Source organism: Arvicola amphibius, chromosome 7, assembly GCF_903992535.2.
Source record: "Arvicola amphibius chromosome 7, mArvAmp1.2, whole genome shotgun sequence".
In the NCBI taxonomy this organism is placed as follows: Eukaryota; Metazoa; Chordata; class Mammalia; order Rodentia; family Cricetidae; genus Arvicola; species Arvicola amphibius.
The window spans coordinates 10,906,495-10,924,916 of NC_052053.1; the positions used below are offsets into that span (position 1 = coordinate 10,906,495).

At 37.5% G+C, this 18,422-nt stretch overlaps 1 protein-coding gene across 3 annotated transcripts in view; it reads left to right on the plus strand.

Annotated features, from left to right (window-relative positions):
* The window catches only part of Atf2 (activating transcription factor 2), an 81,186-nt gene extending 64,390 nt beyond the window's left edge, over positions 1-16,796 (plus strand). For all 3 annotated transcript variants that reach the window (XM_038337073.2, XM_038337072.2, XM_038337074.2), the window contains 4 exons: positions 4,394-4,543; positions 6,464-6,670; positions 9,273-9,378; positions 14,182-16,796. In XM_038337073.2, coding sequence (XP_038193001.1) covers positions 4,394-4,543; positions 6,464-6,670; positions 9,273-9,378; positions 14,182-14,408 — 690 coding nt within the window. In that variant the 3' untranslated portion in view covers positions 14,409-16,796. The remainder of the gene's footprint in view (positions 1-4,393; positions 4,544-6,463; positions 6,671-9,272; positions 9,379-14,181) is intronic.
* The last annotated feature ends 1,626 nt before the right edge of the window (positions 16,797-18,422 follow it).

Below are 18,422 nucleotides of genomic sequence, written 5' to 3' on the forward strand. Positions count from 1 at the left end.
ATTTCTTCTTTTATCTCTGTTCTAATAATTATGGAATTATTTATTCCATAATTTTGAGAAGAAGCTTCAGTCTTCAGGGAGTTTCTTCACTTGTAACATGGTGATTGATTTCTGTATCTCTGCCAGTTCAAAAGGTCAGTTTGTAAAACTAATGTCCCTTATGTTTAGGTTTGCATTGATTATTTTAGCAAAGGTATTTGGCCTTGAAAATATTTTAAACATGAATATGAGTGAGTTATAGATATCTTTATATCAGTTGTGTGAAAGTTTACTACTTTCATCATCTTGTTTAATCTTTTGTGTTTTGTTTTGTTTTTTAGTTTACATGTACTTCTGTAATTTTTTAAATTGGCAATTCAGAGCAATGTCAATTAACCCTTAAAATCTCTGTCTTGTAGTTTATACCCCGTAGCACACTTCATAAGTCAGACCCATTGTAACAGCGTGGAGCCAACATTAGTGCTTCCTCACTGGATGAGTGCTGTGTTCCCTAGGGCAGTCAAGGGAGGATAATGAGTGAATCCTGATACTGCCGAAAGTGCTTTATATGGTAGTAACTTACCCCACTAAAGATTATTCAGGAGAGTGATGTTTATGTACTTCAGACTCCCCTATGTATAGTTACTATATTTCATTAATTCTGAGTTAAGCTCTTGACTATGAAACTTTAAATGCTTTTTAATTCTACGATGTTTTCTACCTAAGGCATTTTTAAGTTTTCCCTTCACAAAATTTATTAAGCTAACTTCTGAATACATTGTACATTTTTTATCCAGAAATGAAACCCCTACACAGATTAGGTGTTATTTTTTGTATTTTGATGTCTGACATTCTAATGATGAGAGGCATAAATCTGAAGCTTGGCCACCTCCCCAGAGTTTCTTCCACTGTTCTGATTATATGACCTGCAATGCTGTTTTCCAGCTTTCTGCTTTTACTTCTTGAAGATTTTTTAAAATTTTCCTGATTCTAGTCAGTTACTAATTTATTTGATAGTCATCTAATTTGTTTTAATCCATCCATTCAGCATTATCCTATCTTGTGTTAGTCTTATCTTTGTGTATTTGTTACTAACATTATTTCTAATTTCTTAAAAAAAAGAAAGAAGGACCCAGTGATCGCATCTGGATTCAGTGGTCCTTCACATTGTTTGTGTGGACTGCTGGGCCACAGCAGTCTTCATGATTCCCAAGGACATTTGGAAAACAAAAAGTGTTTAAATTAAACTCTCCCAAGTTTTGCCCTATGCTGAGAGCTTACAGGCTTCTATAGCTCTTTTGAACAAATCAGGGAACCTGCTAATGAGATAGCTCAGTGGATCAAGGCATCTGATAGTAAATCTGACCACCTGAATTTGATTCCAAGAACCCACCTCCTGGAAGGAGAAAGCCAACTCCAAGTTATCCTGGCCTCCGCCTGTGCTCCCATGTGTGTGCATGTGCATACACACAAAACATTTGTTTATGAAAAAGAAATAAGGAAACAGTATTTGAGAAATCCCTTTATGGGTTAGTTTTGCATGTTACATTTAATTTTCACTTCAATTCTTACAAGCAAATTATCATTAATTTTCTAAATAAGACCCTACGACTTGAAGGTTGAAGATTTGTTCAGTCGTAGTTTGAGGAAGTTAAATCTAAATTTGTATCTTAGTTGTATAAGGCTTCACAATATGTGTGCTGACCAATGAAGTTGGTAGAACCTTGCAAGCATTGTGCTTTTGTCATTCATAAAGTCAGCTGGAAAAGAGAAAGAAACGTGCCTCATCTGGGTGATGTGGATTACGTGTTGATGTTTACCACTCTCATTTAGTTCCCAGTGGTTTTATTTGAGTAATTCAGTCATGTAGTCTCAGATGATCTTTTCGGTTTTGTGGTTTTAGTAATACTAAGGACAATGTATACAATGGTATCCTGGGAAATTGTGTACTTGGAAAGTAGGTCTGTTTAGACCTAGTATTTGCACTAGTTTATTTGTTGTATGACCTTGAGTACAATGATAGTTGGTTAATTTATAAAGTGGGACTAGTCTCCAATTAAAAACACATTGGGAACTACTGATTATACAATAGCACAGATGAATCTCAAGTGTGCTTGACAGGCAAGAAGCAGATTTAAGTGGTTATTAACTGGGTGTAGCTTTTTGCTGTGATAGTTTGTATAACACAGAACACTCAGCATCACAAAGCAGATTGGCAGACCCAGGGGCAGGGATGGAGGTGCTGTGACGAGAGGCAGCTGGGTATTGTGTTGACAGAGCGAACTGCTCCAGGATGCATGTTGCTTGAAACTCTGAGAACTGGAATACAATGAGTAAATCACTGCACACAACATACACCAGTGAAACTTTAACTGCCAACTTCATTTTAAAACCAGATCCCTAATCTAAAATGATTGACAGAAGGAGGAAATGCTCACTAATACACAGACATAATCATGATCCCAGATGAATTCTGGTGACATTTTTATGGAATGTAGGCCGTATATAATGAAGAAATTGCTAAAGTTTGGATATTTGTAGAATTTAACTTGGAATACATGAAAGCAATTCTAGAATTGTTGAGGAAACTTTTTCAAAAGCTCTTCTTGAACAACTATGCTTAGATCATCAGAGAAAGTAGAGTAATGATTGCCAATGATCTGTTTAACATTTAACATACCATGCAGTTATATTTACACCTAGCAAGCACTAAATCAACTACAACATGACTCTTTTACACACACACGCACGCACGCGCGCGCGCGCACAGATCTATCTACATGTGTATAGATAAATTCTTTTTCCTCCAGATACAAAATCAGTGTTGTAGCTCACTGGTAGGATCTTGCATAGTATCTACAAAGCCCTCGGTTCGCTTTTTATTAGTGAGATAGGAGGGAGGGATAAAATTATCTGACTCATTTGAGGCTGAAGGGCTACATCTCAGTTATTAAGAACAGTGTCAGCAATAATGGCTCTAGGTCTCTTAGGTCACTGAAGTCCCTTCATTAATCATGTTTCTTTTCATCAGTGAACTATTTGCTAAAACAGGCTATAGAAAAAACAATACAATACACAAGACAATCTCTACTGTTAAAGAGCTTATTATCTGGTTGGTTAACAAATAATTGAATGTATAGAAATTCTATTAAAAGCCTCATTCAAGTTTCATTCATTCAGTGTGTGTGTGTGCACGCGCGCATGTGTGTGTTTTCTCAAGTTTGTGAGCATTTGTGAAACAGGGTCTTACTATGTAGCTCTCGCTGACCTGCAACTTCATGCATAAAACAGTCTGACCTTGAACTCAAGAGATGTAACTGTCTCTCCCCAGTGCTAGAATTGAAGGCATACCCCAAGCCCAGCTCAAGTTGTGTATTTTTTTTTTTTTAAAAAAGCTTCAGTTGTTTCTAAAGCATCCTTCTAACACTGGATCTTTCATATTTAAGTTCCTGAGATCTGATTTAGTTACTGGCAAAATGTAAAGTAAAACAAATAGATCTTTCAGGGCTAGGGAGATGGCTTAGTGGTTAAAAGCATTTGTTTCTCTCATAGAGGACCTGGATTGGTTTCTGTCACCCACATGGTAGCTCACAGCCACCTGTAACTCCATTCCAGGGGATCCAATGCCCTCTTCTGTCCTACATGGGTACCAGGCACACAACACAGTACACATACATACATGCAGGCACTCACACATACGCATAAATAAATCCCAAAGGTGGGATGAAATGGTCTTCGTACTAGGGAAGGAGAGGACCATAGGTTTAAATTTTAAATTCTTCAGTATTTTAGATCCTCATAGTAGCCTACAAAAGGCAGCATCAGATTGCTGAGATGGCTCCAACCCTGGAATCCATGGTAGGAAAGGATCTACTCCCAAAAGGTTGTCCTCTGCGTGTGGTGTATGTACACACAGAGAAATAAATAAAATACGCTTAAAATACAACACTCAGTCATCATCCTAGTAAATACTAAGCACCTGAAAGCAGAGATCAAATAGGCCTGTCTGGAAGAAGAGAATTAAACCTTGGGATCTGTGCAAAGGCTGACAAAAGGGGTGTGGGCATAGGGTTAGAGAGGGTAGGTGAAAACATACAAAGAGTTGATGTTCTTTATTAATTTTTGTTTTAATTGAACAAGACTGGATACAGTATTTACAGTTTTTTAGGTCTTCCCAGAATGAAGTACAACAAAGTATAAAATCCTATAGTTGTGCTAGACAAAGAGCAAAGCTTTCCAGGGTTCTAGTTTGTCATATTTATTATAACCTAGTGAAATGAGACAAATGTTAAAGCCAGATGTATTTATGTGTTTTTTGATGAATACTATCTTTTTAGTTAGTCAAAAAATATCTTGAGAATTAGGCTTGCATGTAACACAGGAGCTATTTTTCAAAATAGTGTTTGCATTTCAGAGATTAAAGGCTGCTTTGACCCAGCAACACCCTCCAGTTACCAATGGTGATACTGTAAAAGGCCATGGCAGTGGATTGGTTAGAACTCGGTCAGAAGAATCTCGTCAGCAGTCCTTACAGCAGCCAGCCACCTCCACTACAGAAACTCCGGTATGTGTGATGCTGTCATCATTCACCACTCTGTGCATCCTTAAAAGAAAAATACAGTACAGCTCATGCGACTTCTTTATATATTTATAGTCTCTAAGCATATGATATAAATACAGCCATCTTAATTTGGCATTTATTTGTGCTGGTAGAGATTGAATACAGAACTTCAAGCATGCTAGACAAGCTTGCTAGGTAAGCTCCCTTTTCTGAGCCATATCACAACCCCTAATGCTCAGTTTTTAGTATTAGTTATTTGAACAAAGAGTTAAATGATTATTTTATTTCTTAATAGTATGTAGAGTAAGAAATAGTTTGGTGATATGCCTACCGAACCCATCTTGAGCTTATTGTGTTCATAAATCCACATTTTATTTGATTATGCTATTTTTAAAATATACTTAATAATAGGTAAAATAATTTTTTAGGTTTTCCTTTTAAGCACATGCTGATTCCAAAGTTCTCTTTCCTCAGCATTGTTTTCAAGAGTTTGTTTCCCTTCCCCCACTCTGCCATATTCTGTGGCATAGTTCAAGATTTGTAAGGCGATGAGGGTCCCTACCATTGGACAGTCCTGTGTACTACACAGGCTGATTAGTGACCGAAGATTCATATCTTGGGCTGATCAAAGATAACCAAGCTGACCATTAATGAAAATCAATGTCTGGTAGGCTTCTCCTTACCTGGAAAATAAGTATTATTACAAAAACAACTATTTATTTCAGTAAAACTGGCATATTTAATAAATTTTATTTTAAAATAGAATTGAAAAATGGTTGTAAACTTATAGTGATTAGTTTTTAAATGGTTGAATAGGTATAAAATCAGTTAAAAAGAACATTTACAAAAATAGTTTATTAAAATACACATACATTTTTTATTTTATTGAAAAGAGATTTTTTTTTCCATATAAATTTTCATTATGGTTTCCCTTTCCCTTACTCTTCCCAATTCCTCCTCCATCTTCCCTCACATTTGTATCCACACCCTTTCTTTCTCTAATTAGGAAACAAACAGGCAGTTTTTGAGACCAGCCTGGTCTACAGAGTGTGTTTCAGGATAGGGCTACATAGAGAAACCCTGTCTTGAGAAAATAAAAAGAAGGAAGAAAACAGTCATCTACGAAATAATAATAATATGATAAATCAAAAGCAAACAAATTAGAATAGAAACAAGAAACACATGTAGACACAGAGACACATATATTCATACATATAGGAATCCCATAAAACCCCAAACTAGAAGCCATAATATACACAAAGAACTATAAGTTAAAAATAAAATGAATTCTCTGACAACATTATGAGACAAAGACCCTCCAAAGATTCCTTTGAGTTTGTTTTGTGTTAACCACTACTATTGGGCATGCAGCCTACCCTTAAGTGGTTTGATTCCCCAGTGAGACTCCCTTGGAGAAAACTAATTTTTCATTTGCAAGTGGCTGCCAATTGAAGGTATCTTCTGGGTGAGGGATGGAGGTATGTGTCCACTTCTTTCATCTCTAAGACCCCACCTGGTGCAAACTCCACAAGCCCTGCGCATGCATACCCTTTGTCTGGCTGTGGATCTCTGTTATTTGTCCCCATCTGCTACATGAAGAAGCTTCTCTGATGAGGGATGAATAGGGTATAGTACAATGCCATTAGTCCTTCATTGCTATGGTCCTTTAGCAAGGCAGTAAATAATACAAATGCTTTAGGAAGACATTCTCTGTACATCACATTGAGCATTTCGTTATCACATAGCTTAGTTATTTAAAAGGAATTCAGCCACAGAGTGGTTTTCATGTTGTTCCAGAGTACTGATGATCCTCAAGTTTCATAGCATGAAGTTAGCAGCTCTCTCCCTTTTATACCGTGCCTGGCCTGTGTTAATTTACTCACAACACAATAATGTCACAAGCTTCTCTCCATGTTGTCACAGGCTTCTCCGGCTCACACAACTCCGCAGACCCAAAATACAAGTGGCCGTCGAAGAAGAGCAGCTAATGAAGATCCTGATGAGAAAAGGAGAAAGTTTCTGGAACGAAATAGAGCGGCCGCTTCAAGATGCCGACAAAAGAGGAAAGTCTGGGTTCAGTCCTTAGAGAAGAAAGCGGAAGACTTGAGTTCACTGAATGGCCAGCTGCAGGTACAGGGCATAAATGCAGTTTACTTGTGTTTATTAGTTAGGAACATAGATTTTCCATTTCTCTCTAGATGGTTCTCCAAATACTTTAAGATATGATGTATACTGCATCTGTGTGGACTCTGTAGTAAACCATGGTCGCCTAAGCCTTTGTGGATGATGACATGAAGTAATGCCACTTTAACACTGGCACAGTGAAGAAATTGTCTATGTAACTGTTTACTTGTGTGTTTCACAAATACCTTAATTACCTTGCTTGAACTTTATAAAGCTCTCAAAAACTTTAAAAATCTCACTTGGGTTTGTTGTTTGTTTGTTTGTTTGGGCTTTATATTAACCATAAAGTTGTTTCAGTGGCAGTTTTGCCATTCTTTCTTTGAATTGCAGTTTTATTTTGTTCCTGATTTTGTGTGTGAGTGTGTGTGTGTTTTGTCTTTTAATTTTAAGTGAATATAGTGATTGTGAAAGGTACCAGATTGACAGCTTTGGAAACTGAAGGATTCTATTTATCCACAGAACAGGTACAATTTGGCCAGTGGCAGAGCAAATGATTTCACACTGCCCTGCCGATGTGCCTCAAATACAATTCTTAGGACCTTGTGTGGTCTAAAGATTTTAAGGCTTCTTCCCCATTCAAGTCTTTGGTAAGATTTCCAATAAAAGTATCAGGCAGCACCAGATGTGTTTATTGCCTTCCTTTCTTCCTCTTTCTTTTTTTTTCTTCCTTCTTTCTTTCCTGTTTTTATAATTTTGCTTTTGACGTTGTGGGCATTCTCTAGTAGTATCTTTTGAACTACCAGTTAGCTGGAAATTAATGTTAACAAACTGTAGTTGTTTATTATAGATGGACAGTAGTCGAAACTGAAGTCAGGGCCTCACTGCTCTGCCACTAGTGCCTTCTTTATTATTTAGGAATTTGAGCTTAGAGCGCTAAATTGCCCAGACTTGCTTAAAATTCAAGACCTTCCTGCCTCAGCTTTCCAAATAGCTGGTATTGATGTACTGAGCACAGTGCCAGTGAAGTCGTGGTTGTTAGAGATGAATCTACAACCACCTATTCTTTTTTAAAAAATTTTAATTGCATTGGTGTTTTGCCAGCATATATGTCTGTGTGGGGGTGTCAGATCCCCTGGAACTGGAGTTCCAGACAGTTGTCAGCTGCCATGCAGGTGCTGGGAATTGAACCATGGTCCTCTGGAAGAGCAACCAGTGCTTTTAACCTACTGAGCCATCTCTCCAGCCCCTGCTACCTATTCTTAAATGCAGTATTCTAAATGTACTTTAACCTTTTACTGTTTAGGGTTATACTAGCATAAAGTTTTGTTCTGTGCTTTAGTACATGTTGCCAGTGTTGTAGGGTGTGGGAAACTGTTTGCACACACTCATTTTCAGACTGCTTGACTTTTGTTTTCAAGATTTTGTTTCTGTCACCAGTCACTTAGGAAGGCCTAATGAGACTAATCTACTAAAATATTTCACAACCAACTTTCTGGTTTAAGAGGTAGAATGGAGATTGAGTTTGGTGGTGCACATTTAATAGCAATCCCAGCACACAGGTCTACGGCAGGAGAATTGCTGTAGTTTAGAGGCCAGCCTGGGATGCAGTGATATCTTGTCTCAAAAAGAGAGGTGTTTGTGGATTATGTGCCTGCAGTTTATGTGTGCTAGTATGCAAATGTTCTCATCTGTTGATACTTTGAGGTTTTAATTAATTAACCTAGATGGTTAGAGTTAATATAAATCTAGATGAGAAGAAACATTTTAATAATGAATTTTTAAAGCTACTCATTTACTAAATCAATAGTATTTCTAACTCATGAATGTTGGTAAATGAGCACTAATTTCTGCTTGTAACATAGGGGGCTGAACCAAAGGAATTAGATGGGTTTTTTCAGTTTGAAACTTTGATGTAGAACTTGGTAAATTAATAAATCCTAAACAAAGGCTGAAGTACTCATTCTGTTGTAAGGAATGAAACAGATCACCATGGACATGACATTTAAATTTCAGTGTCAGTATCACAGGCAGCAAATATATTTAACAGTATATCCACCTCCATTGACAGTATGTCCACTTCCATTGGTTCTAGTGCCCAGGATAATGCTCAGCAGTTAGGCTTAGTGATTCATGATTCTTGAATAAGTGTATTTTCTTTGTTTCTAAACTACAAACCTGCTTAATTGTATTTCCAGAATGAACTTTCCATTTTTAAAATGAAAACTTTCCATTTTTAAATGAAGTCATTGAAAATTCATCCTAATTACTGACATTTTCAAGTCTTGAGATAATCAGAAGAGCATATGATATTTGTGAAATCAAGATCTTCAGTGAGTGACCTATAGTGCATGAGGTTCCCGTGGCGGTGGTGAGCTAGAGTGCACAGTTGTGGTGTTGACATGACTTCAGTTGTTTAAACTAGAAATGTTTGTATAAATGCTAAAACACAAAACTGATGTATATATATTGATTAAATTTACTTAAATGGCATATGTCCCTTATTGTTCTGCCAAAAAGATCCAGTTTCATACCTTAAGTCTCACTTCTTTTAAGTAGTAAAATATGTTGTATCTATTGATGGTAAGTACAGGAGTTGTTTCTTCTCCAGAGCGAAGTCACCCTGCTGAGAAATGAAGTGGCACAGCTGAAACAGCTTCTCCTGGCTCATAAAGATTGCCCTGTCACCGCCATGCAGAAGAAGTCTGGCTATCACGGTGAGTAATGCTCCGTTACCTACAGCTTAGGCTGCATCAGGGACAGACTGCCAGAGTGAGCAGAGCTACCAGTAAAACATGCAGGCTGCAGTTCTAGTGCTTAAATTAAATAGCAGTTTCTGCAAGATTATTTTAGTCTGCGCTGGGAAGAAAAGTTTCCTACCTCTAGCTTTTTCTAGGCATTATGAATCACAGTTGGTCAGCTACACATTTTTTTAAGTACACTCTTTACTATCAGTGGTCGTTTATTGTCACAGGTTAATAACACTTTGTCTTGAATTGACAGAGCCAAACAGTTTTTCCTTTCCTGTCCCATTTAGTCATGATGAGAATTGTTTTAGTCTGCTGTCTTCATTCAACCATATACTCTCCATTTATAGTATCGTATTCTATTGTTCTTTTTCAGATAATGTGAGCATTGGACAGTGTATGGTTGTGAGTTTTTATGTGGTACTGTCACATTAGTCATAAAAATGCTAAAACAGAACAGCACTGGAATTATTTGCTTATAAATTTCCTTTATGCCCCCACCACCGCCAGTGAGAGTCTTCTGTTTCCAGCTTTGTAGAGGTTAATTGTGCCTTCTCCTTTCTCTAATGCCCTCCTCCTTGGCAGGATGCACAGTTTGGAACCAGCTGTTACTCCTGAGTAAATAGCCAATTTTGTCCGTCACACACAAATTTGTAACAAATAACAGAGCTGGGAATGCATTAGGCAACATTTATAATACATAACCCACGGCCTTCCGTTTTTATGATTTAGTGGTATTTCAGGATATTGGTAAATGTGAAGATTGTTTCAACCATATGTATCCACTTCATTTTAATTTGCCTATGTCAGTAATTCAAAAGAAGGAAACATTTTGTATTGGATGCAAACAGTTCCTCAGGTACTTACAATAAAACTTAATGGCTACCATCTTTACTTGTAGTCAATTGTAAGCAGTTTCATCAAAATGAGCAATATTTTTTAATTTAAGAGATTCAGTAGACATAGCTACTCTCATTTGCCATATATATTTAGAATACTGATTTTTGTCTGTTTTGAACATATAAATCTCTGTTATTTGATATCCAGTCATTTTGACAGGACAGTGAAACACATTGTGGAGTAAATTGGAACCATACAGAACTATGGTTGGGATTTGTATTAACTGTGATTGCTGTAGGGATGAGGCCATTACGGTTCCCATCTGACTTAAGAGCATAATTTCCCATAGTTGCTACTGAGTTCAACATTATGCGTACACGATTTTCTTCAACAAGAAAGCTGCATTGGATTTTGATGGTTTACAAGGAACTATGTGAATGATTTTGTAAAATTAGAAGGAAATTAACTCTTACGTTGTACTTAATTGAAAATAATCTACAGTTTTAAAATATTTTATTACTGATTGGATAATCTCAACTCTTTTAATTATGTAGACAATAAATAAATGTAAACGAGTTTTTTTGTTTTTGTTTGGTTTGGGTTTTGTTTCTTTTCAAGGTAGATTTTCTCTATGTATGTAGCCCTGAATGTCCTAGAACTTTCTCTATAAACCTGTTTATATATAAACCAGTTTGAGGCTGGCCTCAAACTAGTAGAGATACACCTGCCTCTGCCTCCCGAGTGCTGGGATTAAAGGCATGTGCCACCTTTAATTTAATGTGTCTGGCTTAAAATTCTGTTTTAAATTTTGATATAAGTCTAATGTCTGTCATCAAGGTAACAGAGATTAGGCAAATAGATCTTGAAGAAATAAATTCTACACTCTGAATGTAGCACACAATATCAGTGTGCGCTACACTGCCAGCTAAGTCTTTTAAAATATTTGTGAAAGAATGCTATAGGTTTAATGAAACTTAATGTTATTATGTATCTTTTAGGTAAAAGTAGCAGTGCTAAGCAGTTGAAATATTGCCTAACCAAGATTCAGTAATGAAAGTTCTGTACCACATCCCAAGAAACCCCTCAGTTATGGGAAAACTGTGTATTGAGCACCCTAATTGTTAAATAATATCAAACCCGACTTAAAAAAAAAAATCACAATGCACTTTTAATACTTAAGTTATTATATCTTATTGGCATGAATTCATATTCTCTAGGATATGAGCATGTATAATTTAAATTATATTATTGTCTGTATAATTGTAATTGGAAGGAAGCTTGTTGAGCCCGAATTGAATATCAGCAAATTTTATTATTGACTATGTGTATGAACATAGGTAGGGAACTTAGGTAAAGCTTGGATTACCAGGCTTACAGAGTGGCTGAGCAGGCAGAGTGTGTGCTGTGCAGGCCTGACAGCTCGAGTTCCGTCCCTGAGACCACACCAGAAGGCTGGTGCAGCTGGTAAGAGCCAGCTAGTCTGTATACACATAACAGACAAGAGAGGAGAGAACCAACTCCCAGAAATATTTTCTGGCTTCTATCCGCTCAAACACATCAAAGAGGGAGAGGGGTTGAATTTCAAACATCTTATTTAAACTAAAAGTGGTTCTCTGAGAGCAGCATATGCATCTTTCTAGTATTTTTGATTATTTTGTTCATTTTTCCCCTCAGCTGCTGAAACTAGACATAGGTTCAGATATAATATGTTGCAAAGGTATTTTATAGACACAAGTTATAATTACCGAATATATAACTGTTAATTCTTTGTACTGCCTAAAGATGTTCTTTAACCTATTCTGTGAGTCTATAGATACACACTCCTTTAACTTTGATTTTGAGTCATTCTCACATATACTTTTATATTTTCTCATATCACCAATCAGCCTCCCTGTCTTTGAGATTGATGTTTTTCTAGAATCTAGCATGTAGATTTAGCTTGTTGTTTTGATGAAGAATAATAGGGAGATAACAGCTTTTTGATATTTTCTCCACTTGAATTGTTATTGTCAGTGTTTTCTTTAAACTGTCACTGTTAACATTGGTGGAATAGAATTATAAGTGTTACAGTATTTATTTTTGCCTAGAGTATGTTTTCTGATTCTTGTATTTTTTTTTAAGATTTCTGATTGAGTTTTTTTTTTTTTAATTGCAGTTTGAAGTCAGATTTGGTTCAGGGAAACATGTTTACATTTACAGCACATTATGGAAAAGATAGAATTGCATCTCACAAATTTTAAATTCAGCTTTTTAAAAATACATGGATTTGAGGCTGATGTACAAATTCTGTAAGAACTTCTCTATTTCAGAAAATGATCAAAAAGGAATTTTATTTATTCTCATTATACTTGCCAAGTATTTCTCCCTCTATAAGGTACCCACTGTCCATGACAAATCATGGGGTAATTGTTCCCTTACATTCTATTGTCAACAGAAAATAGGTCCATCAGTTGGCTGGTCTGCATTCTCATATTTACTTTCTAAAACACTTAACTAAAACTTATTTTTAATGGCAGGAAAAACAAGTCCAAAAAAAGAAAGCATCCAAGTTGGGCAAGTTGGGCATGTCAGCACACACCTGTAATCCCTGTACCTAAAACACCGAGGCAAGAGGATTGGCCATGAGTTTAAGGCAATTCTGGGCTTCATTGTAAGACCCTGTTTCAAAAACCTAAAAGAAGGAAGGAAAAATGAAAAGAATGTGTCTAGTGTGGTGATATTTTATGTTGTATAGCAGCAAACAAAACTAAGCTGTAGGGATTATATTCCACTGTGATAAATCTAGGACTCGAGGAGCAGATTAAAGAAATCCCAAGAGTGATACATGTGAAAGAGGAATGAGCAGTGTCATTGACAAGTTCCCAGTGAACGTGTGTCAGCGTCGCATCTAGAACTTGTAGGTTTAACACATGTCTATCTCTGTTGAATATCAGATTTTTCACCGAATAAAATCCTAGTCTACTAAAAAAAAGATGTAAGAGATTTGTTGTTCAAGTCTAACTATTCTAAATTTGTTTCCACAGATACTTAGAATGCCCTTTCCTGAGTGCTTCTTCTGTTTTAGTATCTTAGATTTTGTATGGATATGCATTTGAATCCCAGTTAATTTGTATCGCTCTAACAGCTGGTGACATTTAACCTTTGAATATTACTTATTCTCATATGTATGCATCATTAAACTCAGGTGTTCTAATCATTCATGACTGCAGTAGATGAAAATTTAGGTAGAGAAAAATACAGTCTGGTAAATGCAGAGGGAATAATCAAAAATAAAAGTTGTAAGATTCATCTCGCTTGTGCATGTGGTTATAAATTGTTTTTTGTCTTTTAATCAGGTGACAGGTAGGCAGGAAGCCTAGTTTTGTCAGATGTGTTGCTCAGTACATGCTTATGTGAGCAGCTTTGGTCCAGACCCTAGCCTCTCTTTCTTGTGGTATTAAGACCAGGTCTTGCTCTGTAGCCCATGCTGGACTAGAACCCAGGTTGTCCTCAAACTTGCAATCCTTCTGTTGCTGCCTCTGGAGTGTCATGGGATTACAGATATATGGAACAGAGATGCCTCTTTTTTTGTTATTGTTTCATTTGTTTTTGATAGGGTCTCATTATATAACCCAGATTGGCCTTGATCTCAGAGATCTGTCTGCTTCTACCTCCTGAGTGCTGAGATTAAATACATGCAGCACCCACCTGGCTCTGCCTCATTTCTCTGACCCTGTTTAGCAAGTGTGATGATGCTCTGCCTTCGTTTGGCCTGTTGCACACACAGTTGCCTACTTTCTGACTGGAGCCATGTTCACTTTATTTCGGTTGTGCAGCCCCCTGAGTAACAGTACTATAAAACGCCTTCCAGCTCTGTGTGGACTCAACTCAGTAATGGGTTTTTGTCGATACTGTTAAAAAAAAAAAAAAATGGGTTTTCGTTTTTCTACTCAGCCGCTGATAAAGATGACAGTTCAGAAGACCTCTCCGTGCCCAGCAGCCCCCACACAGAAGCAATCCAGCACAGCTCTGTCAGCACGTCCAATGGAGTCAGCTCAACCTCAAAGGTGGAAGCTGGGGCTTCTGCAGTCCTCACCCAGATGGCGGACCAGAGCACGGAGCCCGCGCTTTCCCAGATGGTTATGCCTCCTTCCTCTCAGCCACAGCCCTCAGGAAGTTGATTAAAGACCCTCCGTGCAGCAGCTCTAGATACTGATGAGTGACTTCAAAGGGAAATCAAGGAAAGACCAGTTTGCATTTATGCGAAATCTGTGGTTGTAAATTTCTTTCTTTCTTTCTTTCTTTTTTTTTCCTTTTTTTACTTGAAGTTGTATTTGGCTCTAGAGTTGGGGTAGCAGCAGACGATCAGACTGAACAAGATTTTAGTCTCTGGAAGACTGATTTTGCTTTTTTTATAAATATTGTTAGATTTTTTTAATTTTTCTGTGCTCAATGTGTAAATTGTATCATAATCCATTGTGGTTTATTTCACTTTGGTTTAGTGGTGTTTTAATAAATGGGAGTGTTAACTAAATCACTCCTCCCACTTCCGTTTCTTTGCCCACTCCTTCCTTCACCCTGAGCTGTGATGTTGTCTTGTTATCATTTATACCAAAGTTCTGCAGAGTCCCTATTGACTTTGTAATAGGAACAACATTGTAAGGCACTAGGGAAGAAAAGACAGAGAGTTCCTTTTAATCTTTTTGCCTTTTATTTTGCACATTATGCAAAAGGAAGAATATCCGAAACCCTTTTCTAAGTGAGTGGAAGTTTGGTGAGACACTTAGTGCTTTATGCACATTCTTAAACTGGCCAGAGTCATCCACCACCCTGCAATGTTGTAAGATTAAGTAGACAAAAATTTTGGAATCTTGAGCATTTCAAAAATGACTTGATTTTTTAAGTCTTAAATTCAGTATTTTAAACCTGTGTTCTTGAGACTGAAAACTATGAAATTATATAATGTATGATACAGGGTTATCAGATGTCTAGTAATTTTTAAAATTTGCTCTTGTCATTTTGGGGTTTGTTTTGTTTGAGTTTCTGTTGTTGAGTGTGGTTTGTTTTGTTTTGTTTTGCAGATTTCAGGTAGCAATGTGAGAAGTTTATGCATAATGAAGTATGATGTGGTTGCCAGAAAAGCCTAAAATTACGACTTAGAAATTTTAAGACTGTTTCCCCCATTGTTGTACTTGTACTTGCGAGCTAACTTGTACTTATTCTTGTGAAAGCACTGTCATCTTTTAGTAGCCAATTTTGATAATGTTTCTCGTGGAAAAAAATCAGTATCTATCTTTAGAACAATGTAATTATAATGTGGGAATGTGAGTGAGAATGAGTGTATGTGTGTGTGTGTGTGCGGGTATGTGTGTGCATCTTCCAATAGTTTATGCCAGCAATCTTTGCTTGAATGTTTAACGATGCCTTCAGTGTGATGCTGGCAGTAGATGACCGCATTTGAGACGCCATTGCTGTGCAGGCTTGGGTAACTAACATTCCATGAAGCAGCTTGTTCTGATGAGACGGTTGTAGTTACACTTTGCTCACGTCCAGTCGTCTGTGGAATACTGAGTTTTCTAATGTGCCATTATCTATTTTTATTCTGCAGTTACGTTAAAATACAGTACAATATTTTAAATAGACTAAATTGTTAAACATAAAAATAAAGAAGTAGTAGATGTGTGTAAGAAAACTTTGTAAAATAGTTGAGTCCTACCCAGTAGCAACTTCTGGCGTTGAAGCAGGATTCCATTCTGTAAATACCTGTAATGTGTTTATACTAAGCTGTGTAGTCTGTCCTGCATCCGTACTACACTATCGCTACGGTCTCGGGGCCGTCTCTTAATGAGACTGACGTTTCCAAAGCCTGTATGGAGTGCCCTTGAGGTCAGGGGAATCTCCATCCCACCTGCCTAAGTTCCAGACTGGGAAACATGCAAATTATATAAATCACATTTCAGAACTTTTAAGTATGAAGATAATAGGAATTTTATTACTTGGTTTATTAAAAACGAGAGCATTTTGGTTGCTGGTTGTATTTGTGTCTGTTACTTCCAGCCTGATCTCATATTTAAAGTCATCAGTTTCAGCCATGGTTTTGTCGTGGTCATGCTAAGGAATTGCTCTCAAAGGCACAGCACACGGTTCTCCAGGCAAGCTCTTTCTGTTGTAGATGGGTAAGGTGGCTCGAAGCCCCCGTGTCTCACTCTCTGCACCCCGACAACATTTTGCTTTCCTCTTCCGGTTTGTGAACGCTTCAGTTCTTTGGTAACAGGTTCTTGCAACTGTAAAGTAGAAGTACATAGATGTGAGAAGTCATGTAATGGTTAACGAACTTACCACGGTTGACAACGCTCATTGTAAATCAGTCTGTACTCAGCAAATAAAAATCATTATTAGTTGTATAAACACAAAAAAAAAAATCCATTTTGACTTCCAGAATGTCACACTACTTCTGTACCTAGCATTTTGAGTCCTTATATTTGCAATGTTACACAAACTGTACTATTTTCTTTTATGTACAGTTTGCATGACTAAACCATCAGAGAATAAATTCTATCTTTAAATTATGTTTATAATTTGCTTGTTTTTATCTGTCTTTCACAAAGTAATTAGCCTGCTATCCTTTCCCTCACTTCAGGGCATTTAATCTCCTGAGAGGAGCCTGAGATTCTTTCCATTTCCGTACTGCCGCTCATTCCCTCTGGAAGGCCCTTTAACCAGTGCCAGGCATTGTTTCTGTCTCTGTGCTTGCTTTAGGTTCCCTTCCTATTCAGTGGCAACCTTTTCAGGTTCTGTGCCCCGCCTGGAACACCACCATGAGACCCACCTGTCACAACCTAGGAAACCACCAGAAACCATAGCCAACACTGAACTAACGCTCCCTCATGTGCTCTTTTTCAGTCTTTCATTGGCTGGTGACAACATAATTCTTCCAGCAGCTTACACCAAACAACCTTGCCATTGATTCTTTTTTTTTTTTTTTTTAGTTTTTTTTTTTTGATTTATTTATTTATTAAGCATACAATGTACTGCTGGCAAGGAAGGCACCAGATCTCATTACAGATGGTTGTGAGCCACCATGTGGTTGCTGGGAATTGAACTCGGGACCTCTGGAAGAGCAGCCAGTGCTCTTACCCTCTGAGCCATCTCTCCAGCCCTTGCCATTGATTCTTTATTCCCACAGCCCATATCCAACCCACCAGGAAATGCTGTTTGCTAATTACCTTCGAAATAATCCAAAATGCCACTTCTCGTGATTCATACTGCCTTACCCTCACCCGTGCTCTTAAGAGTTCTCTCAGATTGCTGTCTTCAATCTCTGCTTACCGTAACTCATCCCTAGTAGGGTAGCCAGAGCGGGGCTCTCAGAATCCGTCACAGCCCACCATATCCTAGATTGAAGTCCCTTTTCACTCAGAAGCTTAAGTCCTCAAAAAGGGCTTATAAGCCGTAGACTACAGACCCTGCTATCCCGTTTCCTCACTGACCTCTCCTACAGAGTTCTCAGTGAGTGAACACCTAATGCTCCTAGGTGTCAGAGTGCTAAGCATCCTAAAATTGTCCAGTGTCCCCATAAGTCTGGTGCCCCTGTGCTCGCCACAACCTTGCCCACTCCCCCAGTCTACTTAAGTTGCTCCTGGGAGAGTCCCTTTATGCCCCCCCCCCCATTGGTCGTGTTGGCATCTTCCCAGTTCCCCTCAGGGCCACCCGAAAGCGCAGAAATCCCATTAAACCTGGATATCCTTTAATTTGGTTTGTTGTGATTTGGCTTGATTGGGAATTTTGCATCAGCAGAGAACTCGTGTTAGGAAATATTCCTAATAATCCCAAGCCAAATAATCTAGAAGGTACAAGAAATTATTGGAAAACAGTAAGTTATAAGGTTAAGTACTGAGTGAAAACTTAGGCCAGTTTTCTAGACAGCATTTGAGTAGCATTTTAATAATAGTTGTCCAGCTAAACCAATCTGAAAACGCAATGAATTGTTGAGCCAGTGTGTCATTCCGTAGCATGCCTTGTGGCAGCAAACAGATAACATGTATACCTCATTTTTGAAGTTTAATGATACTGCATTTTTACTAACTGAAGGTTATTCCAGTCTCATTTGAGCCAATGCTATCACCATTTTCCTTTAATTATTTTTAGTTTTTTTATTGAAAGATTTTTTTCATACAATATATTCTAATTGCCTC